At 45.1% G+C, this 26,220-nt stretch overlaps 1 protein-coding gene across 4 annotated transcripts; it reads left to right on the top strand.

The window, feature by feature from the left end:
- Positions 1–2,750: 2,750 nt before the first annotated feature.
- CTNNB1 (catenin beta 1) lies at positions 2,751–25,585 on the top strand. 4 transcript variants are annotated; one of them, XM_082755193.1, is made up of 16 exons: positions 2,751–2,891; positions 16,881–16,941; positions 17,450–17,677; positions 17,811–18,064; positions 18,153–18,391; positions 18,482–18,683; positions 19,055–19,199; positions 19,638–19,741; positions 19,826–20,164; positions 20,414–20,572; positions 21,507–21,626; positions 21,763–21,913; positions 22,003–22,124; positions 23,490–23,550; positions 24,297–24,517; positions 24,806–25,585. In XM_082755193.1, the coding sequence occupies exons 2-15, from the start codon at positions 16,929–16,931 to the stop codon at positions 24,503–24,505; spliced, it is 2,346 nt and encodes a 781-aa protein (XP_082611319.1). In that variant the 5' UTR covers positions 2,751–2,891; positions 16,881–16,928; the 3' UTR covers positions 24,506–24,517; positions 24,806–25,585. The 4 variants fall into 4 exon arrangements, with proteins under 4 accessions (XP_082611319.1, XP_082611320.1, XP_082611318.1 ...); XM_082755192.1 differs by lacking the exon at positions 2,751–2,891 and adding an exon at positions 3,180–3,459; XM_082755191.1 differs by lacking the exon at positions 2,751–2,891 and adding an exon at positions 3,181–3,445.
- The last annotated feature ends 635 nt before the right edge of the window (positions 25,586–26,220 follow it).

A 26,220-nucleotide genomic window follows, 5' to 3' on the forward strand; every position in this document is an offset into this window, starting at 1 on the left:
CATGAAGCTCTCTTTTGCACTGAGGATTTCTTACTGCAGGGATACACAATGGACACGTTAGAAGACTGCTTGACCTTTTGAAAAAAATATGTCTGCAGCATACTCGTCTAGCATATAGTCACCAAAACAAACCTATTAAAGTATAAAAGAGCTCTAAGGAAACTTCTGAAGCCGCATATACACCCTCAGTGCTTCTTGGGGGAAAAAAAAAAAAAAAAGAGTAGTAGAAGAGGAAGAATAACCGGCTTGTTTGTGAATTTATTCATGGAAGCCCTGCACTGTAATACCCAGTATAACACCTACTCTTCTTTTTTTGATATTGGACCATGAAACACTATTTTTGAAAAATTAGAAGCAGAAAATGCATTTTAGAAAAAAATATAATTGAAAGAACACAATTCCATGTTAGAATTAATTATAATTGCAACACTTCCAGCAATCAAGACATTAGTTTTCCTAGGGTAGGCATTTTTTAGAAAGGTGAAATTTCAGAAAATGGTTAGCTAATAGCTACAAAAATTTCAAAGCTGAAATGAACCAAATTTCTGTTAGCAACGTGTCTAGATCTGAAAGCATCCTAACCACTCCACAGTGAAACAAATACAGATTAAAATGACAACAAACCATGCAAGAGTAACACAGCCAGAAATCAACAAGAGTCTAGTATTATGTGCTAAAGGCCTTATGAAATTTATATATATATATATATTTAAGTTGTATGTTTTAAACCTGCTTTTATAAGGGCTAGTTCCAGTAGTCCTCGCCAGGTCAAAAAGAAAAGCGGTCCACAGTTCAGGGGCCAGAAGACGCGGACTGTACCCCTCCTGCTCCTGCAAAATCCAGGCTCCAAAAGCCCCATCCTTGCAGACCTCAGGGGGTGGGATGGCACACAAAGAGGCTCTGAAAGGTATCTGGGACCATGCAATGCTTCAAGGGCGTTTGACTGATTCTACTGTTGTTATCAAGTACCCAATGGAATTGCTTATAGTGAATTTGGCAATAATACCCTATAGAAGCAGGACTTTGAACCTATATAGTACTTTTGATCCAGGGATCTAAAAGGAGGGGGTCTGTCATTATTATTATTATTATTATTCCCATTTTACAGAGGGTGAAACCGAGGCAGATAACATTTTCCCAAGGTTGTACTGCAAAGTAGCTGCAAAAGGGAGGTGGACAAAGAAATTAGCTCTTCCCCTCATACCCTTTATTTTTTTTTCCCATGCACCAAACTGATCAAGAGCGCTTTCTCTGATACATATCATAAACTGGAACCAAACTCCTGGTGTTGAGAACAGCAAGGTCTTTCTGCTCATTGCTGCACGCTTCCATGGCAAGCAAAATCCACCCGGTAAATCCCCTGGAAGGTGACTGGCATTCACAGCCCACTGGCCTGGATCCGGCAGCATTTGCTTTGCCAACTCTTGCCGCCTCATTGCCCTCATTCTTGCCCTTCTTTTGGCCAGCGTGGCCAGAACAGGCAACTGTCCTAAGCGAAAACAACTTGACAAGGAAAGCTGGATTTCTTGAACCTCTACCATGAGAGTTGTCCAGGTGGCATTTTGCCCTCTTACTAGTGGGGATTCGAGGACAGCCACTGCACCAGGAGGCTGATAGGTGGATGATTGCTACACGCCCTGAAACAGGATGGGGAACAATTGGGGGAATCAAGGATTATTATTTTTGTCGCCACTGCCTTCTGAAAGCCACTTTAATCGTGACAGCTCTCCCTCCCCTGCATGGGGTCGTGGCCCCATGCAGCTGCCCCATGCCAGATAGAGATGGGAATAGTGCTGAGGTCCACCTGGGAGGGTTGGGGTGTGTTGTGTGCACAGCACGTCCTACATTTTATTTTATTTTTTTCCACAGGGAAAAATCCCACGTTTTAAAAAGCATTGATGTAAGGAAGCAGTTGACAGGAAAATCAAGCAGTGTTGTAGAAGAGGCTTTATTATTATTTTATTTTTTTTAACCAACAGGAAAAAAAAAAAAAAGTTGAGCTTTGCGAGTAGAAACTCGGAGCCTGTTCAAAATAGCATTACCAGTGGAAAAACAGGTAGAGAGGTGGCCCCTCTGTGACCCATGCATCTCCGTGCTGCAACAGCCACGGAAGCTCGGTGGGGAACAAGAGGCTGCACGAAGCCCTCCAGCACCAAACCAAGGATTCAGCCCCCAACATCCGCTACTGCCAAAGCAAATTTATACTGAAAAATAAATAAATAAATAATAATAATTAAAAATCCCATCTTTCGCTAGCAAGGGCTGCTTCACACAAACACGCCGGCACGCAGGGCCCTCGCCTCACGTCGAGGCGTGCGCCAGGGTGCATTTCTCCCCCCGAGGAAAGGTTAAAAGCACTTTGTCGGTGCATTTCTCTCCCCCCCCTCGAAATGTGAGCAGCTCTCTGTCGGGGCAGGGGCGAAAACTCTGCTGGAGCGAGCCCGTGCACGCCGAGCCTGCGGCTGCCCCCGGCGTGCCTGGGCTCGCCGCCCTGCTTGCACAGCCCGAGACAGAAGCGAGGTGTGTGTGTGTGTGTGTGTGTGTGAGGAACGGGGGCAGCAGCTCGCTTCAGCTGGGGAACAAAAAAAATAATAAATAAATTGCATAACGAGGCGCTTTCTGTGCAAACTGCTTCCTGACAAATATTGACCGAGGCGGCGCGGGGCGCGTTTCCGCCGACGTGCGCGGCCCCCCCACGGCCCGGGCCGGCTTTATTTGAATCTCTGCAGCTGCTGGCGTGAGGAATGTGGGTTTGGATTTGCAGAGCCACGAACGCGAGCTAAAACTCATTAAAACCGCGGGGCGAGCGGAGCAGGGGGGCGCCGTCCTCCCTCGCCCCCGGCGCTGCTGAGGGACGCGGACCCCGCGGCCGCCCCTTCCACCCTCCGGCAGTAAGTTCGCTCCCCGCCGGGAACTCGGCTCCTTCCTCCCCGCCCCCGGATCGGGGGTGTCTCCGCCACACCTCAACGCCCCCCACACCCCTTAAACCCCCCTCGAAGCGCCCCAAACCCCCTCAGGCCCTGCCCTGCCGGAGCACTCCCCCCCCCTCCCTCACACCACCGCCTCCCGCCTACTGCCGCTCTCCGTCTCCCTCCGCCCCGGGAGCCGGGCACTATTTCTCCTCCCCTGCCCTGTGCGCCGGGCGCCTGTGGAATGCTGCGCGCGGGGCCCGGCCGCGGCGGCAGGATACGCGGCGCTGCCTATAAGAGCCTCGGTGCGAGCGCCGCCATTTTAAGCCTCTCGCTCGGCCGGGCGCTGGGAGCGGCAGCGGCGTGAGGGGGGCGAGGGCACTCGGCAGCGCCGCCGCCCCGTACGGTCGCCACCCGGGCTTGGGCAGCGAGAAAGAGAAGAAGAAGAAGGAGACGAGGAGAAAAAAAAACAAACAACAAAAAACACGGCCCCGACCGGGATCGCCCGGGCAGCAGCGCTGTCGCTTCGCCGCCACGTTAGTGCCTCTCGGTGCGGCGGGACCGCGGGGCGAGCTCCGTGAGGGCTCCCTGAGGGCTCCCTGAGGCAGCCGCTGCCTCCCCCGGGAGCTGGGCCGGGGCAGGCCGGGGGCCCCCGGCTCGGGAGGCCCGGACAGCTGCGCCTCGCAGGGGGGCGGCAGCTGCGGCTCCCCCGGGGGGCTGTGGGGGGGAGCGGTGGGGGTGGGGGGTGTTGGTGGAGAGCGTAATTAAACTAATCACGGCGGCCGCAATCAGCGGGAGGCAGCTCATCTCTCGCCTTGCGGGGTTTCGGTCTTACTCGGGGCCGGGTGGGGAGCGCGGCGGCGCCGAGAGGCAGCGCCCGGAGCTGCGAGAGGCGGCCTGGGGCTCGCCTGCTGCCGGGAAAAGCCGTGATTTTATTTATTTTTTATTTTTTTTAGGGGGGCACAGGCAACTTGGTGCTGCTCCCGGTGCTGTGGGGTGCTCGGTGCGTGAGGCAGGGAGCTCCAGGTGTGCTGCTGCCGCAAACAGCGTGCTTCAGCCCTCTCTGGTGCAGGTTGCTTGGAAAAAATCTGCTAAAATCCTACATCGTTCCTTAGCTAAAAAGTTGCTGTAGGGTGTCAAGCAGTTTGTTTGAATCTCTCCTCCGAGAAGAGACTTCTTTTTTTTTTTTGGGGAAAAAAAGGACAGACTTTAAAGGTATTACGGGCAACTTGTGACTTTAGAGGAATAGCAGTGTTGATCTTTGTAATCAGCTACTTCTTCTTGATCTCTTTCTCATGGAGCAGCCATTGTTCTGACACTGTATATTCCAGACATCTGTGGTCCTCCCATCCCCCAAAGTATGCAAGTGGTGAATGGAAAGAGGCTGGGCTGGTATGCTGAGGTCGATGGAAGGAAATCAAGGAGGGGTTTTAGTAAAACAGGATCTTTGTGTGCTGAGAGCATAGCCGAGGCAGACTAGAAAACTACCTGAAAGTGTCACTGTTTCTTTGATCTTAAGTTCAGGCATGCTGGAAAGCAACTTAGCAGCTAGGATTTTGCTCCTGAATGACAAAAAGGTACTGCTGCGAAGCTTTAAAACTGCACAAAAGGCAAAACTCACGGGCATCCATCGGGTGAAGTTGTAATTTGAATTTCAGTAATTGACGATCCATGGACCTAATGTTAAACTTGCACTTATTTAATAAAAGGTGCTGACAGCTGCAAACAATCTGGCTACTGTGTCTACTGCTAATGGCTGGTACTGTTGAAAGTGAGGCTACTGAACTGTTAAAAGAAGGCTTAAATCTCTCTAAAATTGTGATTTTATGTAATGCTGTATTGAGTGTCTGTTTGGAGATACAAACAAATACAATTTTTGTGGCAATTGGCTCAGGTATTTGTCTAGGTATATATTGATATGCATGGGAATGATCGCGTTACTCTGTTTGGCTGCTCCTCTTAAGATTGCAGGGAATAAATGTGTAAAAACATCCTGATAGAAAAGCAAACCATAGAAGTTTCTAAAAGCAAGGATTTAATGTAAAGTAAAGCTTGTTTGCAAAAGTCAGGCTGTTCTTCAAATGCAATGTTGTGTTGCATCCTCAGTAAAGCAGGCTTCCTCTGCTTGCCAAAGCAATAAATAGGCTGGGCTTCTTGCCTGATATGTAGTCTATGAACACCAGCATTTTGCTATGACTACACGGTGTGTCAATAACCGGCTTATCAAATCTCAGGCCTGAAACTTGGTTGCCCTTCAGATAGATATAAGGCTTTCTTGGTAAGGTGGAGGTTAGCTTTTGTTTTGTTTTGTTTTGTTTTTTTTTCTTTTTTTGGTGTCTTAACATCAACAGAAGCTCTTGCTTAACTCCTCAGAACACAATACTTCAAAGAGTAAACTCAAATGTAAAGAAAAATCAGTGCTGGTGGCCTTCTGGGCTAACTTCGGGGTCTTGTGAGGGGCAGAGAGGGGTGGTAGCAAGGATGGGACAGGAAAGAGTGATTGTAAGCCTCCGTCTGGTGAACTGAAGTGTGACTGTGCTGTCTGAAACTTGTGGATGGAGATGTTCCTGCAGAACACTGTGCGGTAGGCAGACTAGTGTGTAAATACGGCAGTAATCAAAATCGCTCATGTTAATTCATAGTTAAAGCTGGTAACGCAGGGATTGTGGTGACTTGTGGCAGCAAAACTCGTTCTGTAGCTCTGGTAGACTGCATACCACGGCAGGAAAATCAGGACTGACCTTACTTATCTCAAACATCGTGCTTCACGGGGCCTGATAAGGCTGTGAGAAACTATGCAGGCAGCTGGGGCTTGTGCATAGGTCTCAGCATGTCTGCAAGTCCCGCGGCTCCTGCCTCGCTGGGTGGCTGCAGCAGCTCCAGCTGGGAAGTGGCACCACGCTCATTTTTCAGAATTCGGCAGGCTGCCTGGCAGTAAGTGTTGTTCCCTTGTCTCTTTAGGCGAAATGACTGTCTTGGGGAGAGATGGGCAGGGCGGTGTTGCTGGCTGGCTTTCTGGTTAGGCACGGGAAGGGTTGTTTTGGGGGTGCTTGGATGCTCTGTGGTGCATGAGCTGAGTTGGCTAGACTTGTCAGCGTGAGTAGCTTAAGTGGTTGATTTTAATATCTATCTCTGGTACTTGATTTCAAGGCATAATATCTTGTGATTTGGGTTTCACCAAAAACAAAAAAAAGGTGGTGTGTGTCAAGTTAGTGTTGTGTAGCCTATCTCCTTTTGGTGGTGGGGGGGTGGTAGCAGCCAGAAGCTTTTTTCACTGACTGATAACCAAGTGTGAGGAAGAGAGTTTGGGGAGACTGCATGCAGGGAGCTCTGCCTGCATGAACACCAAACCGATAGTGTGAGCAGATGAAACTCAGCTGTGGCTCGTGCCTGCTTGTGAATCTGTTCACTCTGATTTGGTGTGGAAGCAAATGCTGTTACCATCTGGGGCAGGTGGGGGTGTGGATGCTGTACACAGCCCTCACTGCAGGACAGCTCCTGTGTTCCCCGTTGCTTTAGGGGACAATATATATGACTAGATGAGTATCAGTATTACAGAAGTGAAATATTTGCATTGCTATTTGATACTATATCAGCTCTGGAGCCTTATTTAAGGAATAAATTTTCCCCTTAAAGGTTGAAAGAGTTAATCTAGTATTCTAGGTTGCTGCTGTTAAAAGGTAGCGTGAGCTACTGGAACATACTGCAGCTGACAAATGCACAGTGTGCAGTTTGGGTATGTTTGCTGGAACGAGCATTTCTAGGCTGACTTTCTTTCTGTGTGTGCTAAACCGATCTGTGTAAATTGGCAAAGTTTGCCAACTCTGCAGCAAATGTAGCAAGTCGTCCTGTATTGTCCTGGCAACTATTCAGGTGCCCTCCAGTGGCCAGAACTCCTAACATCCTTAAAGGTGCTGATAAACGCTGCTGCACTGTCAGTTTGCCTTAATTAAAAGTGAGCTGAAGAAACATCAGTGTCAGGCTTCATTAGCAAGTTTGTTGCCTAAGCTGTACTTCTTGGAGCAGCAGCAGCGTGTCTCCGTGTAAATACGTGTTTGTTCCGACAGACAAGCGGAGGCACCCAGGACGTGTGCTTTCAGATTCATCAGTATTTCATTAGTGTCAGTGCAATTATGACTAATCGCTCTGGTTTCTGAAATCAGAGATTAATGTTTAACAGCCATATTCGGGGCTGGCTACACAGTTGCAGCCTAAAAAAAAAAAAAAAGGGAGATCCTTTGCTAAATTGTCACTGTATTAGTGTGGAAATGGAAGCTTTAAATTCTACACAAACAGCAGGGAAAGATATTTCTGTAATAGATACTTCTGTAATACAGTGGCTGCCAGTCCTGTTCGTGATGTATGCTGTCACAAGTTGACTGCAGAGTGATTATCTGTCTTTTGGATGCTCAAAACTGGGCAGGAAGCCTGAGGCCTGGCGGTGGTTTGTAACTGGACTTCCTTACAGTGTGTTGTAAGAACACAGATAACCTAAATCTGGTGTATTTGTCTCTCTGTGGTTGTGGTGGCAGCTTTTTAGTCCTACCTAGCCACATATAAGAAGAGTGATGCTTGGCCCAGGCTGCTGCTGTCTCCATTAAAGACCACTTAATTGGTAAAAGTGGGGGCACGTGGACCAAAAGCTCATTAGGTTAGGGCTGCTTGCAGACTCTGCCTTAGGCAAAATTGCTAGCTCATCCCTAATACAGCAAGGCAGGAGCATGCACAGTGTGGGCCCCTGTGTCCCTCAAATTTGAAGTGGTGACTTTAAGAGCACTTCTATAACCACTGCATAATGCTTTGCCCAGCTGTGAAAGTATTCCAGCACAATAAATGCTGCAGGAAGGAAGGCCCTAATCAGAACAGCTTGCTGGTGACCAAAAGATCTCAGTCGCTTGCTGCACAGAAGTGACTTAGTAACTGCTTTGAGGCTGCATGCATGAATTTGTGCTGCTTAGTTGATCTAAACAGTGAAGACAGAGTAATTGGGTTGCTAATCTTGTTAGGAACTTGCATTAAGTTCATAAACCCGAATCTGTCACACCAGTCCTTTAATACTAGGCTGTGAACTGCTGTGGAATGGTTGGTGGGCACATTTTGTGGAGAGGGATGGTTTTTTTCTTTGCTAAAGCTGGATGTGTAACACCTGATGAGTAGTTGAAGCAGTTTCTCCCATCTTACTGTAAATCTTAAGATGATCATCAGCTCCCCTTTGGACAGAGAAGGATGCGCAGGTACTTGGAGCCAATTTTGACCATTGTATTAAATTATAGATTTTTCTAGTGTTGCTGTACTTGCCAGTGAAATGCTCTAAGCCATTACTTTCCAACATGAACTGATAATTTCTCTGAACTATCAGCTCGAGCATAGCTGCTGCTTGTGTCTCTCAGAGACAACCAGTGATTTTTACGGAGTACAAACAAATTGAAGTGCACAAAGTGTAGCTTCAAGAAAATCACTTTGGCACCTGAATTTGCAGGTCTTATTAGAAGCTGCCGGCTCATGTGCCTGTAACTTTGAACATAATCGCTTAGGTTGACAGACTCCTTGCAGCAACTCGGTGCTTCTGTAGGTAAGGGGAAGAAAAATGCTGTGGATACTAATGCTGTAGCTTCCCTGAAGTGATAAAATTCAGTGCAATGAGCATTCACATACTACAGGAGTAATATACTCAAGTAGTAGAGACTGAAAAGGTGCAGGTCTGCAGTGTCAGTCATGGGGCTGGACATAGTATACACTCCCAGGCTCTGACCAGCACCAGACAATTTTGTAGAGTATCACTGATGGTTATAAATTCTGCTGAGATAGCTGCTGAGTGCCTTTTGAGCTCTCTGGGTGTCCTATCAACAGGTAACTTTGGCTAAAATTCCCATAAAATGTCTGTCTTAAAGGTATTGGAGCACCTCTATATGGTTTGTCATCTTTATTCATGTGGCTTCCTAGCAGCATGTGAAGCTTCAGAGCTCCAGATCTGTGCCCAGATGAGCTGCGTGGGCTTTGTAACTTACCTGTGGAGCTCGGTCTGAATTTTGATCTGTGAAAACCAGAGCCTGGAGCCATCATCTGGGTGTTTCCTGGCTGACCAGTGGCTCTCACTGGTCAGACTGGTGTGAAGTGTTCCTTTGCTGCAACTTGTAATGGGCTGTATTTAAAAGAGTACTTAACCTTAGCACCTGGGAAGGCCCTGACTCGTTGAGCAAGCTGTTGGGCAGCTAGCACAGCATTTAGACCCTAAGTCCTGTTGTACAGTGAAATTCACTTCCTGAAGCTGAGAGGTGGCTGACTTGGCACTGGAAGCTCACCAAGTCCATTTCTGATACATTTCAGTACCTGAACTTCCAGTCAGGGGTTAAAGGTGCTCTTCAGTGATAGACTGAAACTAACTCTGTCCTTTCTGGGTGGTGTTGTGTGGCTGGGAGGAGCAAAAAAACCACACCTGTATGCTTGAAATGTAAGGTGCTGACACAGGTCCTCACTTGACAAGCTGGGTGAGATGTGACTTTTCACTAGCTTGCTGTCCCTTTTGCAGGGGAAAGGTAAAGCAGGTGACACCTTACAGTGTCAGATCACTGCACAGCCCTGATCCTGCTGCACTGGGAAGCTCTGGTGGCCCCTTTCCTGTGCCGCTGTCACGTGCGCTTAAGGCTGCATGGGCTCAAAGATAAGCCTCTAACTTTCTGTCCCTGTAATCTGAGCCTTTCCCTCACTTCTCTTTGGAGGAGTAAATCCTCTTTCAGCACAGCTTATAACCCAGTTCAGAAGTCTAGCCCAGGCAACTGGGTGCCTGCACTTCAGTTTCATTAAGCAGCTGTAATCAACTTCTGTAGAAGTCTAGCAAGAACAGAAATATTTGTATGCTGTGTGCTTTAGGTAACGAGCGTGTGAATAGAAACTCTGCTCTATGCTCTTAATTGGCCTCAGATTGCTGAGATGACTGAAAATAGGCCAGCATAACACTACTTGGTGATGTGGCACCAACTGAACTCTTGTAGGAGTTAGTGTGTGGGGAAAAATGATGCAGAAGCAAACTGGGGTGCTTGAAGGGGGAAAATGGAAATGAAGCAGCAAAAACAGTGGTTGAAAGCAGAGGTAACTCCTAGTGAGCATGGACAGATCTATGTATGCTGTCAGAAACCCCTCTACCAACTCCAGAGCTGTGGCTATTTGAGCCAGTTTGCCTCTTTCAGCGTGTATTAAGGTTATTTAAAGCTTGGAAGTTGCAACCTGTTAACCTCTGAGAGAGGTCAGCAAAACAAATACTGTTCAGGTTTCTTAATTTCCTAATGCTTGACTGAAGCAATGGATCTTAACAATTTTGTATAGTCTGTGTTAGGAGTCAGGCTCATCATGATCTGATCAGCTGCGAGGCATCGCCTGCCTTTCTGCAGGCACTTCCCGAATGTATTGGCTGGAAGCATTCCAGCTGCAATAAATTTGGCCTGGTTGCATTTACATCAAGTACTGAGCTGATGGCTGGCCTGAGGTATTGCTTATTGGTTGGAGGGAACTGTGTTGAGAAAATGTTGCTTGAGGAAGCGACCAGAGCGGTGCTGTCATGAGCCAAAGTTCGTGAGTTTGTTCCCTTGTGAGCTGGATGTCAGGGTGGGTACGTGCTGTGGAAGGCAGGCTGAGTTTCCTGTCGCTGTTGGTAGCTCCTAGCTTTTAATACATGCTCTGAAGTAGTTCATGTTGCTACACCTTGGCACAGCACTTAAAAATAGTAATGCTGCTGTAACTCACGCTGTGGTACCGAAGGCTGCAGAGGAGTGTTTCTGCCATCCAAACTGGAAGAAGATAGAAGTGTTTTAGAGCTGTGAAAACACATGGTGTCTTCTTCTTTAGAGCTGTGAAAATGTAGGGTGTTTTCCCTTGGCTGTAAGGTTTGACTTTTTTGTTGTTGTTGCATATTGTGCAAGTTGCTTCTGTTTACTTGGGAGATCTTCAAATGACCCTGACAAGATACTTTCACCCTGTATTAAATACCAGCTGCGGTGAAAGTTGAAGGAAGCCTTATATTAATGTGAAAAACATGAAGTTTTATATCCTGACTCCTGGTGTGGATAATAAGGGAATCTGTAACTTGACTGTTTTAAACTCAGCCTCCCAAAATATCAAAGTTGTCTGTTGCTTGGTTTAGGGCTGTACACAATCAGGTTTAAACAGTTATTTGAGAGCCAGCTTTTCAGTGAGGTTCAGAGTAGTTCTTGTCTATCCAGGCCCTTAAACTGCTGGTATGAGGAGAGACTTGAATCCGGAATTAAAAATTAAAATTTACTCCTGTTGCATGACAAATTTAACACTAATCAAGGCCCAGCAATGCTTGGTTATTACAAACCTCAAAATCTCTGCTTGCTGCATACAGCTACTATGAAGACAGTTCCATGTAGAGTTGTCAACGTGCGTGAGGACTGCAAATGGCACTACTCCACACAACTTGGGACTGCTGCTCCGTACTTGTTTTGTGTATGTGGAACGTATTTATCGAGAGCTGTTGTATTTAACCTTGTATGGCTCTGTTGTGCAAGAATTCAATGTTTTCTAAAAAATGCAAATCCTTAATGTGAAACTCAGTGTTCTGTTCGTGCTTTCAAATAAAGTATCTTCTGTTTATCAAATGTAAAATGTAAACCCACCTGTCATTCCAACAACCAGCTTCTGCAATCCCTTAAAACAGATGAAAAAAAACCCTGTACTTCCAGAATTTCTTAGTGATTTCACAGAATTTATCAGTCTTACAGAAACATCTGATACATGAAGGGTCTTTAAAATTACCTACAAAGCACAATACCCCAGAGCTCAGTAGAAGCCCGATAAAAATCTTCCAAATTAAGTTATTTGGAATATCTGGAATAACAGCTCTCCAGTGGCAGAATTTCTTTAACTTTCAAAGATAAGTTTCCTAGGTTGGGACCTTCAAGACAAACAACTGTCTATTTAAAGTTCCTAAGATGTCCCCTTTCTTACTACAAACCTATAATCAGCTATGTTGAAAGTTGAATGCCAATGTCTGACATGACCACTCACTACAAGTGCCATTCCTGTCTTCAGCTGTGAATATCTAAATCAGTTCTTTTAGCTTTTAGGTCACCTGTAACTCCTCACTCCTTCCCTTCCTCTGAAGCTGCAGCTGCTAAAGTTGAGTTGTCAAAATTTGTTTTCAGGTAGAATAAGGGTGCTTTTTCTCCTTCTCTTTGAAGGAAGAAAAACAAGCTTCAACCTCCTTAGGCTTCCTGTTAATCAGTTCAGTGCTATTATCAATTAATATTGAGGTGTGTGTCTCAGTTGGATCATGTCTTCATAAGACTAAAATAGAAATAGGCCTGCCTGCTGCTGGATCGTTCATAGCTGGGGCATGGACTGCACCAAAGGTTGCTTAAGGAGGCAAGGCTGACCGTGTGTCCAAAAGAGCTTTGTACCACAAAAGCTGCTGTTTTCTACTGCATTGGTGTTACCTTGGTTAGAGGACTCTCCCACCTTATCAGGCTTTCTTCTCTAGTAAACAAAGAACCACTTCTAAGGCAAGATCAAAGGATTATTTTTATTATCATTTAAAAATCCTTAATTGAATGTATTCCCCACATTTCCACTTGAAAACTAAGGTTAATTAGGATAGCTTCTGCTGCATTGAGTTCTTACAGTATTTCTGTTCTTGGGTCATGGAAACGAGTGCTTGAGTTGTGTTACTGGGTCTGGAGCTTGTGTTAACATGGCAAAGAGGTGCATGAAACAAGCCTAGTTGCCTGTCACTTTTTTTGTGTGTGTAGTTGAAGTGGAATTAGAACAGGTGAAAGGAACAGTGGGCCTGCTTTTCCTTCTGATTAAAAAAATATACAAATAAAAACTGGAAAGGGGGGGGGGGGAAGAAGTATTTTCATACTTAATCTGGTGTAAGAGGCAGATTATAAAATCAGACCCAAAGGAGGCTTCCAGAAAAGGCACTGTGATGATCAGGGCTATTAATGGCTGTAATTTCATTACAAGATCTGCTTGTTCTAAGGAAAAAAACCTTAGTGACGTTCAGCACTGATGGCTCATTTAGAGAGGCAGCTCCTTAGCCTGTCCTTGATGAGACAGTTTTTTTGTAGAAACACGGTCAGTAGGCACATTTCCTTTTAAACAGATCACGGTGACTTCCTTACTCGTATTAGGCTTTCCAAAATGCTGCTTTCAAATACAAGATTTCTGGAAGACTTACAAACTTCGGTGTTTGACTCAACTTACAAAGTGGGATAACTGCTCATTCGCTCTGTCGGGTATAAGCTGAGTCAATCTTTAAGTTTTCTACCTTTAGAGAAAGTGGAAGCATTTAATACAAGCCGCAAATACAAGCTGCTCTGTTTTGTAAGCTAACAAATTTGGCTTAGCTGTCAGTGAAAATGAGTTCATATCGGATAAACTGAAGCAAAGGTGCAAGCGTGTTGCCTTGATGCAGCGGGCAGGTAGATGTTGGGCTGCTCTCACTATACGTACGAGAGCAGAAGTGAACAACTCACTGTGCCATGCATCCTAACTGAGTTTCTCACATCATTTCTAGGTCTCACTGAGGCTGCTCGGGACTAGCGCTCCCACTTGAGAAATGCTCGGGGCTTGCTCACCGCCTTGGCATGAGCCTGACTTCTTGGAAATCAAAAGTTAATACTGAAGTTTTTGTTCATCATGAAAATACCTCTCATCTGTTGTTCCTTTGAAAACCAGGGAGTTTGAATTACTCTTCCATAGTAATGTGAATTTAGCTCATAAGCTTGTTCTGCTCGCAAAACTTCGAGTTTTTAAAAGATTTCACACGCTAAGGTGGGAGTACTGGTACACACTGCAGCCCAGTGCAATGTTTTGCATTGCTCTTCGTAGGAGAAATTTAGTGTGTGTGTGTAAGTCGCTAAAATCTAGAGCTGGTTGTGCTTCCTAAATAAGTGGATGTTGTCGTGGGGAGGTTTGTAAGAAGTTAACGGGCCTCTGACTCCTGGCAGCGCATCCATAGGGACTTGTGCATGCCGTGCTGCCTACCAGGATTCAGGCCTGAATCCTGAGCATTGGATAGTCTTTGAACGTAGCGAGGGCTGTGGAAACTTGCTGAGGTGCTAACATTCCTATTTATTTATTTAGTTAATAAACATACACGGAGTCCTTTCTCTTCCTGATGGTTCAGATCTGCATTTCTGACCTTGGCAACATAGTGTCACAGGTTGTATGTCCTCCAGGAAGCCTGAGCAGGAGCTGGATTTAAAGGAGCTGCCGTGCGCTTCATGTGTGCGTTCTGCAAGCTGTCCTCTGTTGCTGTCCTTGTCAGGTACTACCTGTAGCAGCCTCCCTGGTGATACACGCTGGGAGAAGTCCTGACTGGACTCCGTTTTACCCCCTTGTAAAAAGAGAACAGGGTGGGAAGCAAAATAAGGGAAAACGTTCAATTAGGGAAACCCTGAAAGCAAGCTGAACGTGCGCGTTTTCCCAGGCTACCTTTATTCTGCGGCAATTTTTAACATTAAGTCCAATTTCACATCTAAATCCGAAATGCTCACTGGAGCTGCTGGGGGTTTTATGGCTGTGTGAAATGCAGAGTGGGAAGTTAGAAACTGTAGGTGCGGCTAGCAGGCTGGCCTAAGGTCAGCGTTTCAAAGTCAGGCTGTATCTGGCTGCTACTGCAGTTTTGGACACGTCACTCTGTGTTTTCCCTGCTTCAGCTGTAGTTTAGAGTATTGTCATGGTGCGGAGGCTGGTGTGCTCTGTTGGATTGTACCAAATGTTACAGCTCTTCTGATTTCTTCAGGCTGTTGAAACAAGCACTGCGGGGTGCAGTTGCTGTAAGCGAGCTGCCTTCCGTTGTGCGGAATTTAACAGCGGAAAGAAAGGATGCAAAAAAAAAAAAAAGCATCGTCAGGGCTCTCGGCTGGTTCATCCACCGGTGTGTTAACTCCTCAAGTAACCTGCTGATCATTTTTTATTAGCAGTGTCCTGCCAGGAAGAGGCAAGAGAGGTTACAATAAAACTAGATCTTCTTTTGTGCTAAGCATGTTGTAATTAAGTACAGCAGCTAGATCTTTTCCACAGTTTCATATTGGAAATGTTGCATCTGATGTAGAGTGAGGACTAGGGGGGTGGAGGCAAAGACACTGATTTTACCTTCAATGCTATTCTGCGTCTTTTTGTTTGGAAGGCATTCGTGGGGCTGACAAAGTAATGCATGAGGCCTCCGAGGGGCTGTCAAGATCACTTGTGCTAACTTAGCCCGTCTGGAGAATTTGTGTATTAACGGTGAATGTGTTAATTTTTCTTTCCCCTTACCACTGATACTCCCAAAGTCCTAACAGCACTTGGGAAGAATTGCTCTGCAGTGTTCAAGGTGCTGGAAAAAACAGTGGTGGTTGTGTCAAGCTCGTCAGACTGAGCTGGGCAGTCCCCTCCAGGCTGTGCAGGGTTTTAGGAGCCACTTCAGGAGGGCTGTGAGCATTCCCAGCTACATAGCTGCACGCTTGCTGTGTGTTGTGTTATATCTTAAATCAGCTCAGTGTGGCGTATCTGCTGCAAATGCAGATCTGCTGTGTGTTTTAGAACAGCCAGGAAAGGGATGCTGCCAGAAATTGTGGCAGTCCAAAGTCAGGACAGACAGCACTGGCGTTTGTGGAGCAAAATAAAGAGTTTGCTGTTGGGGGTGTCCTGCAGCCGGCTCAAGAGAGACTTGCCTGACCTATTCAGTGAGATTCCAAAAACTGCAGGCCTGTCTTCTATTTAATTATGGTTTTCTGAAAGCTGCTCCTGAAGGAAACTCTTAAACTGGTAGGTCTGTCTTCACACAATACAGCGCCGAACGGACTTTGTTCTCCTGACACAGTGCGGCAGACCTGTCCCTCAAAGAGATGAGTGGCTTGCCTTTACTTCATTGTCTAGGAATGTTTTGATCAGCATAGCTCTAACACCTAATGCACACTGAAAGCCGAATGCTGGTGGTTTTGTTCCCTGCACTAGTTACCACTGCAAGTGTTGGCTGGCTCCCAGACCAGGCTGTCACCAGCACTGTGTTTGTGCTGGAAAAAAAAAAAAAAGAAAAAAAAAGAAAAAATGGTGTCAAACTGCGGGGAAGCAAATGAAATAAATAAAAGTACGACAGCTTTGACTGACCCATGTGAAGCTGCGGCCTTGAGTTTCTCTTTCTGGGCTACAAATTCGTGTTACAAGTACTTCTGTGCTGTTTGGTGATATTAAATGGAGGTGCATACTGAGGATTTTGATAGGGCGTTTGATCATAGTTCAGCCTCCTGCCCCCAATTATCTTGGCTCTCTGAAAAAAAAAACACAAAAAAACAGAGTTTGGTGACTTTGTGTGTGCAACTAAAGGAGAGTACTTGTTTTTAAGGCTGGTTCAATTTTCAGTTTAACTTCATGAAAGAGAATTTTGTATAGCAAGAAACCTTTCTTCTCATGGTATAGGAAAGTAGTGAAGAAGGATGTTCAATTATAGATCTTGAGATGGTCTTTATAACACCGAAATAATAGTAGCTTGTCTTAAATGGTTGTTTAGTTTTCCCAGATGAAATCCTTATTGTAGCCCTGTGTCCAGCAGTTTTGCTTATATCTTAAGGGTGGTTGTCTTAGAGGGGAGTGAGCAATTCTGACATTTAGCTCTCGCCTCTGCAGCATGTCCAAGCTAGGTAATTTAATGTTTGGACTTTGTCTTACACAAGGATAGAGAAGTAAAAAATGGCTCTATCATGGTCATTTCTCAATTCTTTTTCTCCCGTGGCTTTAAGAAGGGAATATATCTTACATATAGTCTGCCAGAAAAAGCCTGTGTGATATATCTCATTCTTTTGTGTCTCCGTCCATGGGGGGTTACTAATTAGCACTGAATATACTCACTTAGCAGTGAAATGGCAAGATGTGCTAAGCCTTAGCTTGCAGTTCTGCTGCTCTAATGTGAAATCCTGTCTGCCTAGCTCTGATTAGTGTCTAATAAGTTCTTACCTTGCTCTTTTCTAGGGTCTCTGAAAGGTAGCAGGAAAGAGTTCTGGGAGCACAGCAAGGAACATGGCAACCCAAGGTATGAAATATATCACACTTAATTTTTTATTAGATCCTGGCAGTTCTAATAAAGAACAGCTAAACTGGCTCCTTACTTCCCTTTTTAACTTTTTAAAGTCACCTGAATAGAATAATGAATGCCGTACTGCAGTAATTAATACCTTACCTGTGGAACTGTGGAACTTAAACCTGCAAACAAGTTTGTCGTCCTAAGCATTTTGGTCACTTAAGTGTGGTGAAGTACCTAATCATACTGTGTGGAAAGGGAGCCTTTAAGCAGTAGGCTGAGACAATGACAATAGCAGTGATTGCACTGCCTGCAAGTCAGGCTTACAGATGTCTGCGTTGGTTTGACAGAATGCCTCAGCTTAAAATTGCCATCTTACTTGTTGTGCTATGCTCAGCTGGGCTGAGGTAGGCTGTTTTAACAGTTTATTTTCATGTAAAATCCGTATCATTTCTTGAAGGACTAATACATCCTGGAGTAATTCAACCAAACTTAATTGTTCACCAATGATTTCTTACAGCTGACTTGATGGAGTTGGATATGGCAATGGAGCCAGACAGGAAAGCAGCAGTCAGTCACTGGCAGCAACAATCATATCTGGACTCTGGTATCCATTCCGGTGCCACAACAACTGCTCCCTCTTTGAGTGGCAAAGGAAATCCTGAAGAGGAAGATGTGGACACAACACAAGTCCTGTACGAGTGGGAACAGGGGTTCTCTCAGTCCTTTACCCAGGAGCAAGTTGCTGGTAAGGCCTTCTCTATTACGCTGATTTGTTTAGACATGCAGCTTAACAATACAGAAACCTAAGTACTGAATTATTGCTGATACAGAAGAATAGCTTTTTATTCCTAGTTTAAGGCAAACACCTTGTTTTTCAGATATTGATGGCCAGTATGCAATGACTAGAGCCCAGAGAGTGCGTGCCGCTATGTTCCCTGAAACACTGGATGAAGGAATGCAAATCCCATCCACACAATTTGATGCTGCTCATCCAACTAATGTGCAGCGCCTGGCTGAGCCGTCCCAGATGTTAAAGCATGCTGTTGTTAATTTGATAAACTACCAGGATGATGCTGAACTCGCAACTCGTGCAATCCCAGAACTGACCAAACTGTTGAATGATGAGGACCAGGTAAGTATTTTCTTAACCTCAGTATACGTTGTCTATGGGGCTTCTTCAGTAACCTTAAACTGAAAGCTTTCTTCCAATACTCCTGTAGGTGGTGGTGAACAAGGCTGCCGTTATGGTTCATCAGTTATCCAAAAAGGAAGCGTCTCGCCATGCTATTATGAGGTCTCCTCAAATGGTATCTGCTATCGTACGTACCATGCAGAATACAAATGACGTGGAAACAGCCCGTTGTACTGCAGGTACACTTCACAACCTCTCGCATCACCGTGAAGGCTTGTTGGCGATCTTCAAATCGGGAGGCATCCCTGCTTTGGTTAAAATGCTTGGGTATGTGGACTGCTGAGGCAGTACTTGTGTTTTTTTTAGTTGCTGATGGTAGGTGCTGCTACTCATGATTTTTTTTTCTCCCTTTTGTAGGTCTCCAGTGGACTCTGTGCTGTTCTACGCCATTACAACTCTTCACAATCTCCTGTTACATCAGGAAGGAGCCAAAATGGCTGTCCGTCTCGCTGGTGGGCTGCAGAAAATGGTTGCCTTGCTCAACAAGACAAACGTTAAATTCCTGGCCATCACAACAGACTGCCTTCAGATTTTAGCCTATGGCAATCAAGAAAGTAAGGTACGTGCCTCTGCTCTCAAAGCCCGTCTAATGAGCGAGCTTGCTAAAAATGGCCTTAAAGTTCCTGTGTGCCAAACTGTGCACAGGAATGCCACCAGCCATGCTCCTTGTTCTGAATCCCGTGTCAGGACGAGGATTTTGTCAGTTGCTGAGCAGTTTGCCAGTCAGTCCTGGCCTTGAAAGAAGTGCAGGATGCTATTGTGTGGAAATGTAGTCATGTTCCCGGGGAGACTGCAAAATTTAGACCTACCTGACCAGCAGATACAGTTTTTTAGAGAGTTGCAACATAAAATTTATATAAGCCAGCAAGAATTACAACTGACTTGCATGCTCAGGAAGTGACACTAAGTGCTGAATTTTCGCTCTTTCAGCTGATCATTCTGGCAAGTGGTGGACCCCAGGCTCTAGTAAACATAATGAGGACCTATACTTACGAGAAACTATTGTGGACCACAAGTAGGGTGCTGAAGGTGTTGTCAGTCTGCTCCAGCAACAAACCTGCTATTGTTGAGGCTGGTAAGTACGTTCCTTGTCCTCTCAATTAAATAAATAGATAGATAGATAGATACTTATGTACTGTACTTCAGAATCAGTACCGTTCCACTTGAGAGCAGAAGCATCAGAAACTGAACATGATTGGTCCTTCAATTTATAACTTTTTTTGGAGGCCTTAAGTAACTCTGCTGTGTAGTTAGCTACGTGCCGTTGTTGATGAGATGAGAGTTGTCAGAATTGTCCCTTTAGAACACGCATTCATTTCTTCAGTGTCACAAATAAAATAATAGCTTTTTATGTGTGTAGTGAAGCACTAGGGCCTAGACATATTAGGATACTAATGCCAAAAAAGAACTAGAAGCTTATGAGATATGCACACAGATTTAATGGAAAATAAAGACTGTACTGTTCACAGGATGAGCACTTGAGTAATGGTGTCAAACATGTACTGTCTTCTAGGTGGGATGCAGGCTCTGGGACTTCACCTTACAGATCCAAGCCAGCGTCTTGTCCAGAACTGTCTCTGGACTCTGAGAAATCTGTCAGATGCTGCAACCAAGCAGGTAAGTGGGCCTTCTAAGGGATCAGGATCAAAAGCGGAAGAGGAGAGAGACTAAATTTTCCTTTCCTGTTTTTATTTTTTGCAGGAGGGAATGGAAGGCCTTCTAGGAACTCTTGTTCAGCTTTTAGGATCAGATGACATTAATGTTGTGACTTGTGCTGCTGGCATCCTTTCTAACCTTACTTGCAACAATTACAAGAACAAGATGATGGTGTGCCAGGTTGGTGGCATTGAGGCTCTTGTACGCACAGTTCTTCGGGCTGGAGACAGGGAAGACATCACAGAACCTGCGATTTGTGCGCTCCGTCACCTCACCAGCAGACACCAAGAGGCTGAGATGGCTCAGAATGCCGTACGTCTCCATTACGGACTCCCAGTGGTGGTTAAACTGTTGCACCCGCCCTCACACTGGCCTTTGATCAAGGTAAATGATGGTTAGCAGCTTTTGGTGCTGAAAAGAGGTGCCTTTTTGAGGTAACCTTAACTGTGAAAAATACTTTGTTTCCAAGGTGTTGGGGAATGTAACTTACTGATGGGACCTCAGCTTCAGTTGAGCAACTTTGAGTTGCCTCTTAGACCTCCGTTTGGGACCATGGGGTTTAAAACAGACACCATGCTAACAGCAAGCACACCCTCACGCTCTTTTATTCCCCACTCCCTTTCTGAACTGCAGGCTACTGTTGGTTTGATCCGCAATCTTGCGCTCTGTCCTGCAAACCATGCCCCGCTGCGCGAACAAGGTGCTATTCCAAGGCTAGTTCAGTTGCTGGTTAGAGCACATCAGGACACCCAGCGACGTACTTCCATGGGCGGAACACAGCAGCAGTTTGTGGTAAGCGGCCGCAGTAACTAAAGTTATTTAAATAGCTGTTGCCTTAGCATTTGCTTTGGTTCGTATTGTTCTCTTGGCATACTGATGATTCTGCCTTGGCAGACCTGAAGTATTTCTTTTTTTAAAAAAAAGAAAAAAAAATGGCTAGGGGGGAAGCTTCAAACCTTGGTTCTTATTTTAGTAAGGCCTCTTGAGCATTTGATGGCGTATGCTATAGATTATAGAAATCGTGGTTTTGCCTACTCTGGCAAGGGGAGTAGTTCTCTTCTAGGAAGCCAGAAGTGGCTCATCCTTGTTGTAACTATGGGTTTCAGCAGGCTATCACAGCTTAACATGTGCTTAGAGCTGAGCACTTGTACAGGCTTAGAAGTGCGTAGAGCTGGCAACTTGTACAAGCTCCGTGCTTGTTATGTTTTCAGGTACCAGGTCAGTGTGGCAAGACCAGTCCTGGCACCATCCCCATTAAACACAGTAACAAAGGGGAAGCTGCCTTAGCGTGGGCAAATGGAAGCAATACGTACTAGCCCAGGAGTAGAGTTAATACTTGTAGAGGCAGACAGGGCCTCTTCATTACTGATTTCCACTGTTTCAAACTGAAACTGCTGAGCTAATTGAGCTTGGGAAATAAAAAATAGTGTTGTCAGACATTGAGTTTATAATGAACTAAAATAAAAACGAGAACACTGGGAGGAGTTCCACTGAAATGCTTCGCTTACTGGATGTAGTTGGATAAACTAGGTCAACTCTTAGCAGGGATGTTAAAATTTGAAGACCAGCAGTAGATGGTGGGTATGAGCCTTGGTGGGGGAGGGATGTGTTTGCAGGGGACAGTTGGGTTGGTTTCTTAACAGTGATCAGTTTTTTGACTGTTGTTTTAGAAGATAGCACTCAAGATCTCAACTTAAAAAAAAATGTGTTTTCTTGTCCTAACTAGGAGGGTGTGCGCATGGAAGAAATTGTTGAGGGCTGCACTGGAGCCCTGCATATTCTTGCACGTGATGTTCATAATCGAATCGTAATCAGGGGTCTAAATACCATTCCACTATTTGTGCAGGTAAGCAGGAGCTCGAGAAAATGCTATAGTACGTGCTAGAAAAACGTCTCTTATGTTGCCTTGGTAGAACTGCTGAGTCAAACTGTGCTAAGGTGCAAGCAGAGGAGTTAAAGAAACCCTTGTGTTTTGGTTACAGCTGTTGTACTCTCCCATTGAGAATATCCAGAGAGTAGCTGCAGGTGTGCTTTGTGAACTTGCTCAAGACAAGGAAGCAGCTGAAGCAATTGAAGCTGAAGGTGCCACTGCCCCTTTAACAGAACTGCTTCATTCTAGGAATGAGGGTGTTGGTAAGTGAACATAAAAATAGGCTTCGTGCTTTGTTAGAAAAACTGCTGGAAGACTCGACCTCTACTAAAATCCCTCTTTCTTTTAATAGCAACATATGCAGCTGCAGTGCTGTTCAGAATGTCTGAGGACAAACCACAAGACTACAAGAAGCGACTTTCAGTGGAGTTGACAAGTTCCCTGTTCCGGACTGAGCCAATGGCTTGGAACGAGGTGAGTCGGGTCTTTGTGTTCGTGCTTCCTCGGGGAGACTTCACTTCCAAGTGTAGATGCCATTGGTGGTACAGGTTCATCTTTATACATGGCTGTAGCTTCTCTACTCTCCGCATGTTCAGGTTCAGTGAAGCTGTGCTCGCAGCTCTCCAGAAAATGGTGCAAGCTTTAAGTGTGTACTGTTGTTCTAGGACAGAACTTGATATGTAAATAGGTGAGATTTTATGTGTGAGCAGGAGGTCTTGGGAATCCTTTGCATAGAGAAAGAAACCTTTCTAGAACTAGAGTTCCTTAAGTCCCTAGGCCTGTTTGAACAGAATGAAGGGCAAGCAGCCTTAGAGTTGCTGCTCTTTTGCCTTCTTTGCAGATAGGAAAAGTCTGCTCTCTGGTACTGATAAAGTTGGTAATTTTCATTTTGCTTAGTGTGTAGAACTTTGTAGGTCTGTGTGCTGTTTCTAATTTCAAAGGACAGCTCTGCAGTAATCTCTATGAATTTCAAGAGATTTTTGCAGATTGTCCAAACCTGACTAGTGCTGCAGGCAAATACTGAGGTGTAAGTGATATGATAGAAGCATAAACATAACTTGTATCCTGTGAGAACTCTATCTGGCAAACCATGTAGGACTGAGAAGTTTGGGGTGGGCATGCAGCTTGTGTTCTCCTTAGAACAGAGCTCTCAGACTTGAAAGTGTTTGCAAGCTAACTATCACGTGGTGCTTTTTCATGCTTATGGGGATGCACAGTGAAATGAGACTGAAAACTGTGTGGATGGGGCAGAGGGAAGGTTTCACTAAGTCTCAGTCTTCCCCCAGCTTCTTAAGGTTTGGGACTTCAGCTTCACTTCTTAAATAAAGGACAGTAGTTTTGCAGAACTTCAGTGATTAATCTTCTGTTTTCCTAAAATCTGTATCCATCTATCATAGTACTGTGAGAAAACCAAGCTAAAATGGACTCTCTTTGAAATGGAAGTTGTGTAATTACGCTACAGACACGCAGTTCTGTAACTCAGCAAACTGGGGGAGGTTCACTGAGAACTAAAATGCTCTATTGCTGGCTCAGGAACCTCCGAGCAGTCAACTTGAAGCAGTTGGTTCCTAGACCTGCCCTGTCTTGTTCCCAAAAAGAAACCTTTTGCCAGTGAGCTATAGTTTCAGTGCCTCAATGTGGCTGTTAGCTACTGGATGCAGATTTGGGGGTAAAAATGCATTTTGTATTCATAAAAGTACTACGTTGCAGTGCACAGTGCAGCAAAATTACTGAAAAAGGATTGGGGGCAAACTTTAAAACTTCTTAAACTTAGAACTACTAATGCTGGCCCAAAGACCTGACATTAAAACTCTTTTGTAACTTTTTGTGCACATCTAGACAGCGGATCTTGGACTGGATATTGGTGCCCAGGGAGAGCCTCTTGGATACCGCCCAGACGGTATGTCTGTTCCCTTGCCCTTGACTAAGCTTAAGTTGGATGAAGTCAAGTCGTAGACATTAAAGGAGAGCTGCAAATGAGTGAAGAGTGAATTACTCTTCGGCGAGATATCACAAACTGACAGCCAGATGGGGAGCTGCCAGTTCAAACAACCAGTTTCTGCAGCGCCACAGGCTGCACTGAAATGGGAGCCATATGAGTGTGCAGAACTGGTGTCACTTGTCTGAGTCTTGTGAGAGAATCTCCCACTGAGCTGTTGTTTCCAGAAAGCTTTTAAATCCTTTACAAATGGACTTGACAATTCCAGAAGTGCAGTTTTTCTTTAAAACAAATGCTGGTATTGAATGTATTAGTCTGTAAGTGGCTGTAGACTCAAACTCAAGCCTATCCCTAAGGATTCTAAGCTATTTTTGACTTTCAGAAGAAAGTCTACAGTCTTGGAGCCTGGTTTTGCTTCAGTATTGTTGAATTTTAGTACTGTTGATTGTGCAGACTAATGGCTTGGCTGGAATCTGCTCGTGCTTCTGACTGCAGTGTGCTTTGTCTGCAGAATCACACTGGAAGGCTGTTTCAAATGATGGAATAGCCATTAAGGGCAGGCAACAGATCGTTTGAACTTGGCTGAACTAGAGAAAAATTAGACAGCTACCAAGATCTTCTCACACACTGATACTTGCAGCTTCTGATGCGTCTAACATCTGTTAACATTATGCTCTTTTTCCCTCTGCCACCTTTAACTTTCTTAGATCCTAGCTACCGTTCTTTCCACTCTGGCGGATACGGTCAGGATGCCTTGGGTATGGACCCTATGATGGAACATGAAATGGGTGGCCACCACCCTGGTGCTGACTACCCAGTTGATGGTCTGCCAGATCTTGGCCATGCCCAGGACCTTATGGATGGGCTGCCTCCAGGTGACAGTAATCAGTTGGCCTGGTTCGATACTGACCTGTAAATCATCCTTTAGGTAAGAAGCTCCAACGTTGAATTTAAAAACAAAACAAAAAAGAGGAAATCAGATTACCAGACTGAGGACTTGGTTGGCAGGGAGGGAATGGCTTGAATGGGTCCCAGTGTGCCAGAATCCTCAATAAATGCTCTGGAAACACACCATCAGTACACTCCAAACTGACTTCTGCCGTGAAGTGTGGAAGTAATTAACTGTAATGTCTTGTGCACCAGCTTCATGCAGTCTTAGTATGTTAAAACAGCCCCTTACTGAGGAATGCTGACACTTTTTTTTTTCTCTTTGCAGCTGTATCATCTGAATGAACTTGCATTGATTGGCCTGTAGAGTTGCTGAGAGGGCTCGAGGGGTGGGCTAGTATCTCAGAAAGTGCCTGACACACTAACCAAGCTGAGTTTCCTATGGGAACAATTGAAGTAAACTTTTTGTTCTGGTCCTTTTTGGTCGAGGAGTAATAATACAAATGGATTTTGGGAGTGATCCAAGAAACGAGGAATGCACACGAATGAATTGCAAGATGGAATTTATCAAACCCTAGCCTTGCTTGTTAAAAATTTATTATTTTTTTTAAATCTCTGTAATGGTACTGACCTTGCTTGCTTTGAAAGTAGCCTTTCTTTTTGCAGTAATTGTTGTTAGTTTTTTTTTTTTTCTAAGTCTCTCGTAGTATTAAGTTATAGTGAATATGCTACAGCAGTTTCTAATTTTTAAGGATTGAGTAAAGGTGTAGAACACTAATTCATAATCGCTCTAACTGTATTCTGAATAAAGTGTAACATTGTGTAGCCTTTTTGTATAAAAAACTAGACAAATAGAAATGGTCCAATTAGTTTCCTTTTTAATATGCTTAAAATAAGCAGGTGGATCTATTTCATGTTTTTGATCAAAAACTTTATCTGGGATATGTCTGGGTAGGGGCCAGTAAGAACTGTTTATTTGGAACCTTGTATTGGACAGTTTACCAGTTGCCTTTTATCCCAAAGTTATTGTAGCCTGCTGTGATACAGATGCTTCATGAGAAAAATGCAGTTATAAAATGGTTCAAAATTAAAGTAAACTTTTAATTCACTCTGTGTCAAGTTATTTCAGATTGTTAAACTATGTTTGTGTGTTTACAATTTTCTGAAAATTGACCTAACGTTGCACAACAACTTCACTACTTCAGAGGAGGAAACTGAGAACCACTCTCCCCTCCATCCCGCTAAGCTTAGTCCCTGAGCGCTGTCATAGCAGCAGAGGCTTCCTGCTGCCACTTCGCTGAAGCAGGTTCCCCAGCACTGAGCCAGGTCTAGCCAGATGTGAGGCAGCTACAGCTCATGCCTGGCCTCCAAGCCACGTGCTGACTTCTGGACTTCAACAAGTCCATTAAAAAGCAAGCCATAAGGCATCGTACTGCAGCTCTCTCAGTACTGCAGCTCTCTCAGTACTGCAGCAGTGTGCTGTCAGTACAACCAGATGAAGGCCCTTTACTTACAACTTGACAGCTGCTCCAGTAGCTTAAACTCATTTTCAGGTGTCTTCAGGTTTCAGTTCCTGTGAGATGCGACCTGCATGTGACTCGCTTTCTCTCATGGCAGCGTCTGTGCAGCTGGAAGCAGGGAAAGTGGGCCTTGAACTGCTGGTGGCTTCACAGGCAGCACGTGTCTGCACCGTGCACCAGCCCCTGCCCAGACCAAGCGCTCCCAGGCAGTTCTGCTTCAGTG

The sequence above is a fragment of the Aythya marila genome (genome assembly GCF_965140915.1).
Source record: "Aythya marila genome assembly, chromosome: 2".
NCBI lineage: Eukaryota > Metazoa > Chordata > Aves > Anseriformes > Anatidae > Aythya > Aythya marila.

What these genes read in the sequence shown, in the direction of transcription:
- CTNNB1 (XM_082755193.1), top strand. An exon ending in AGCCAATGGCTTGGAACGAG is followed by an intron (nt 22,125 to 23,489) that starts GTGAGTCGGGTC and finishes GTGCACATCTAG; the next exon opens with ACAGCGGATCTTGGACTGGA. An exon ending in TCTTGGATACCGCCCAGACG is followed by an intron (nt 23,551 to 24,296) that starts GTATGTCTGTTC and finishes TAACTTTCTTAG; the next exon opens with ATCCTAGCTACCGTTCTTTC.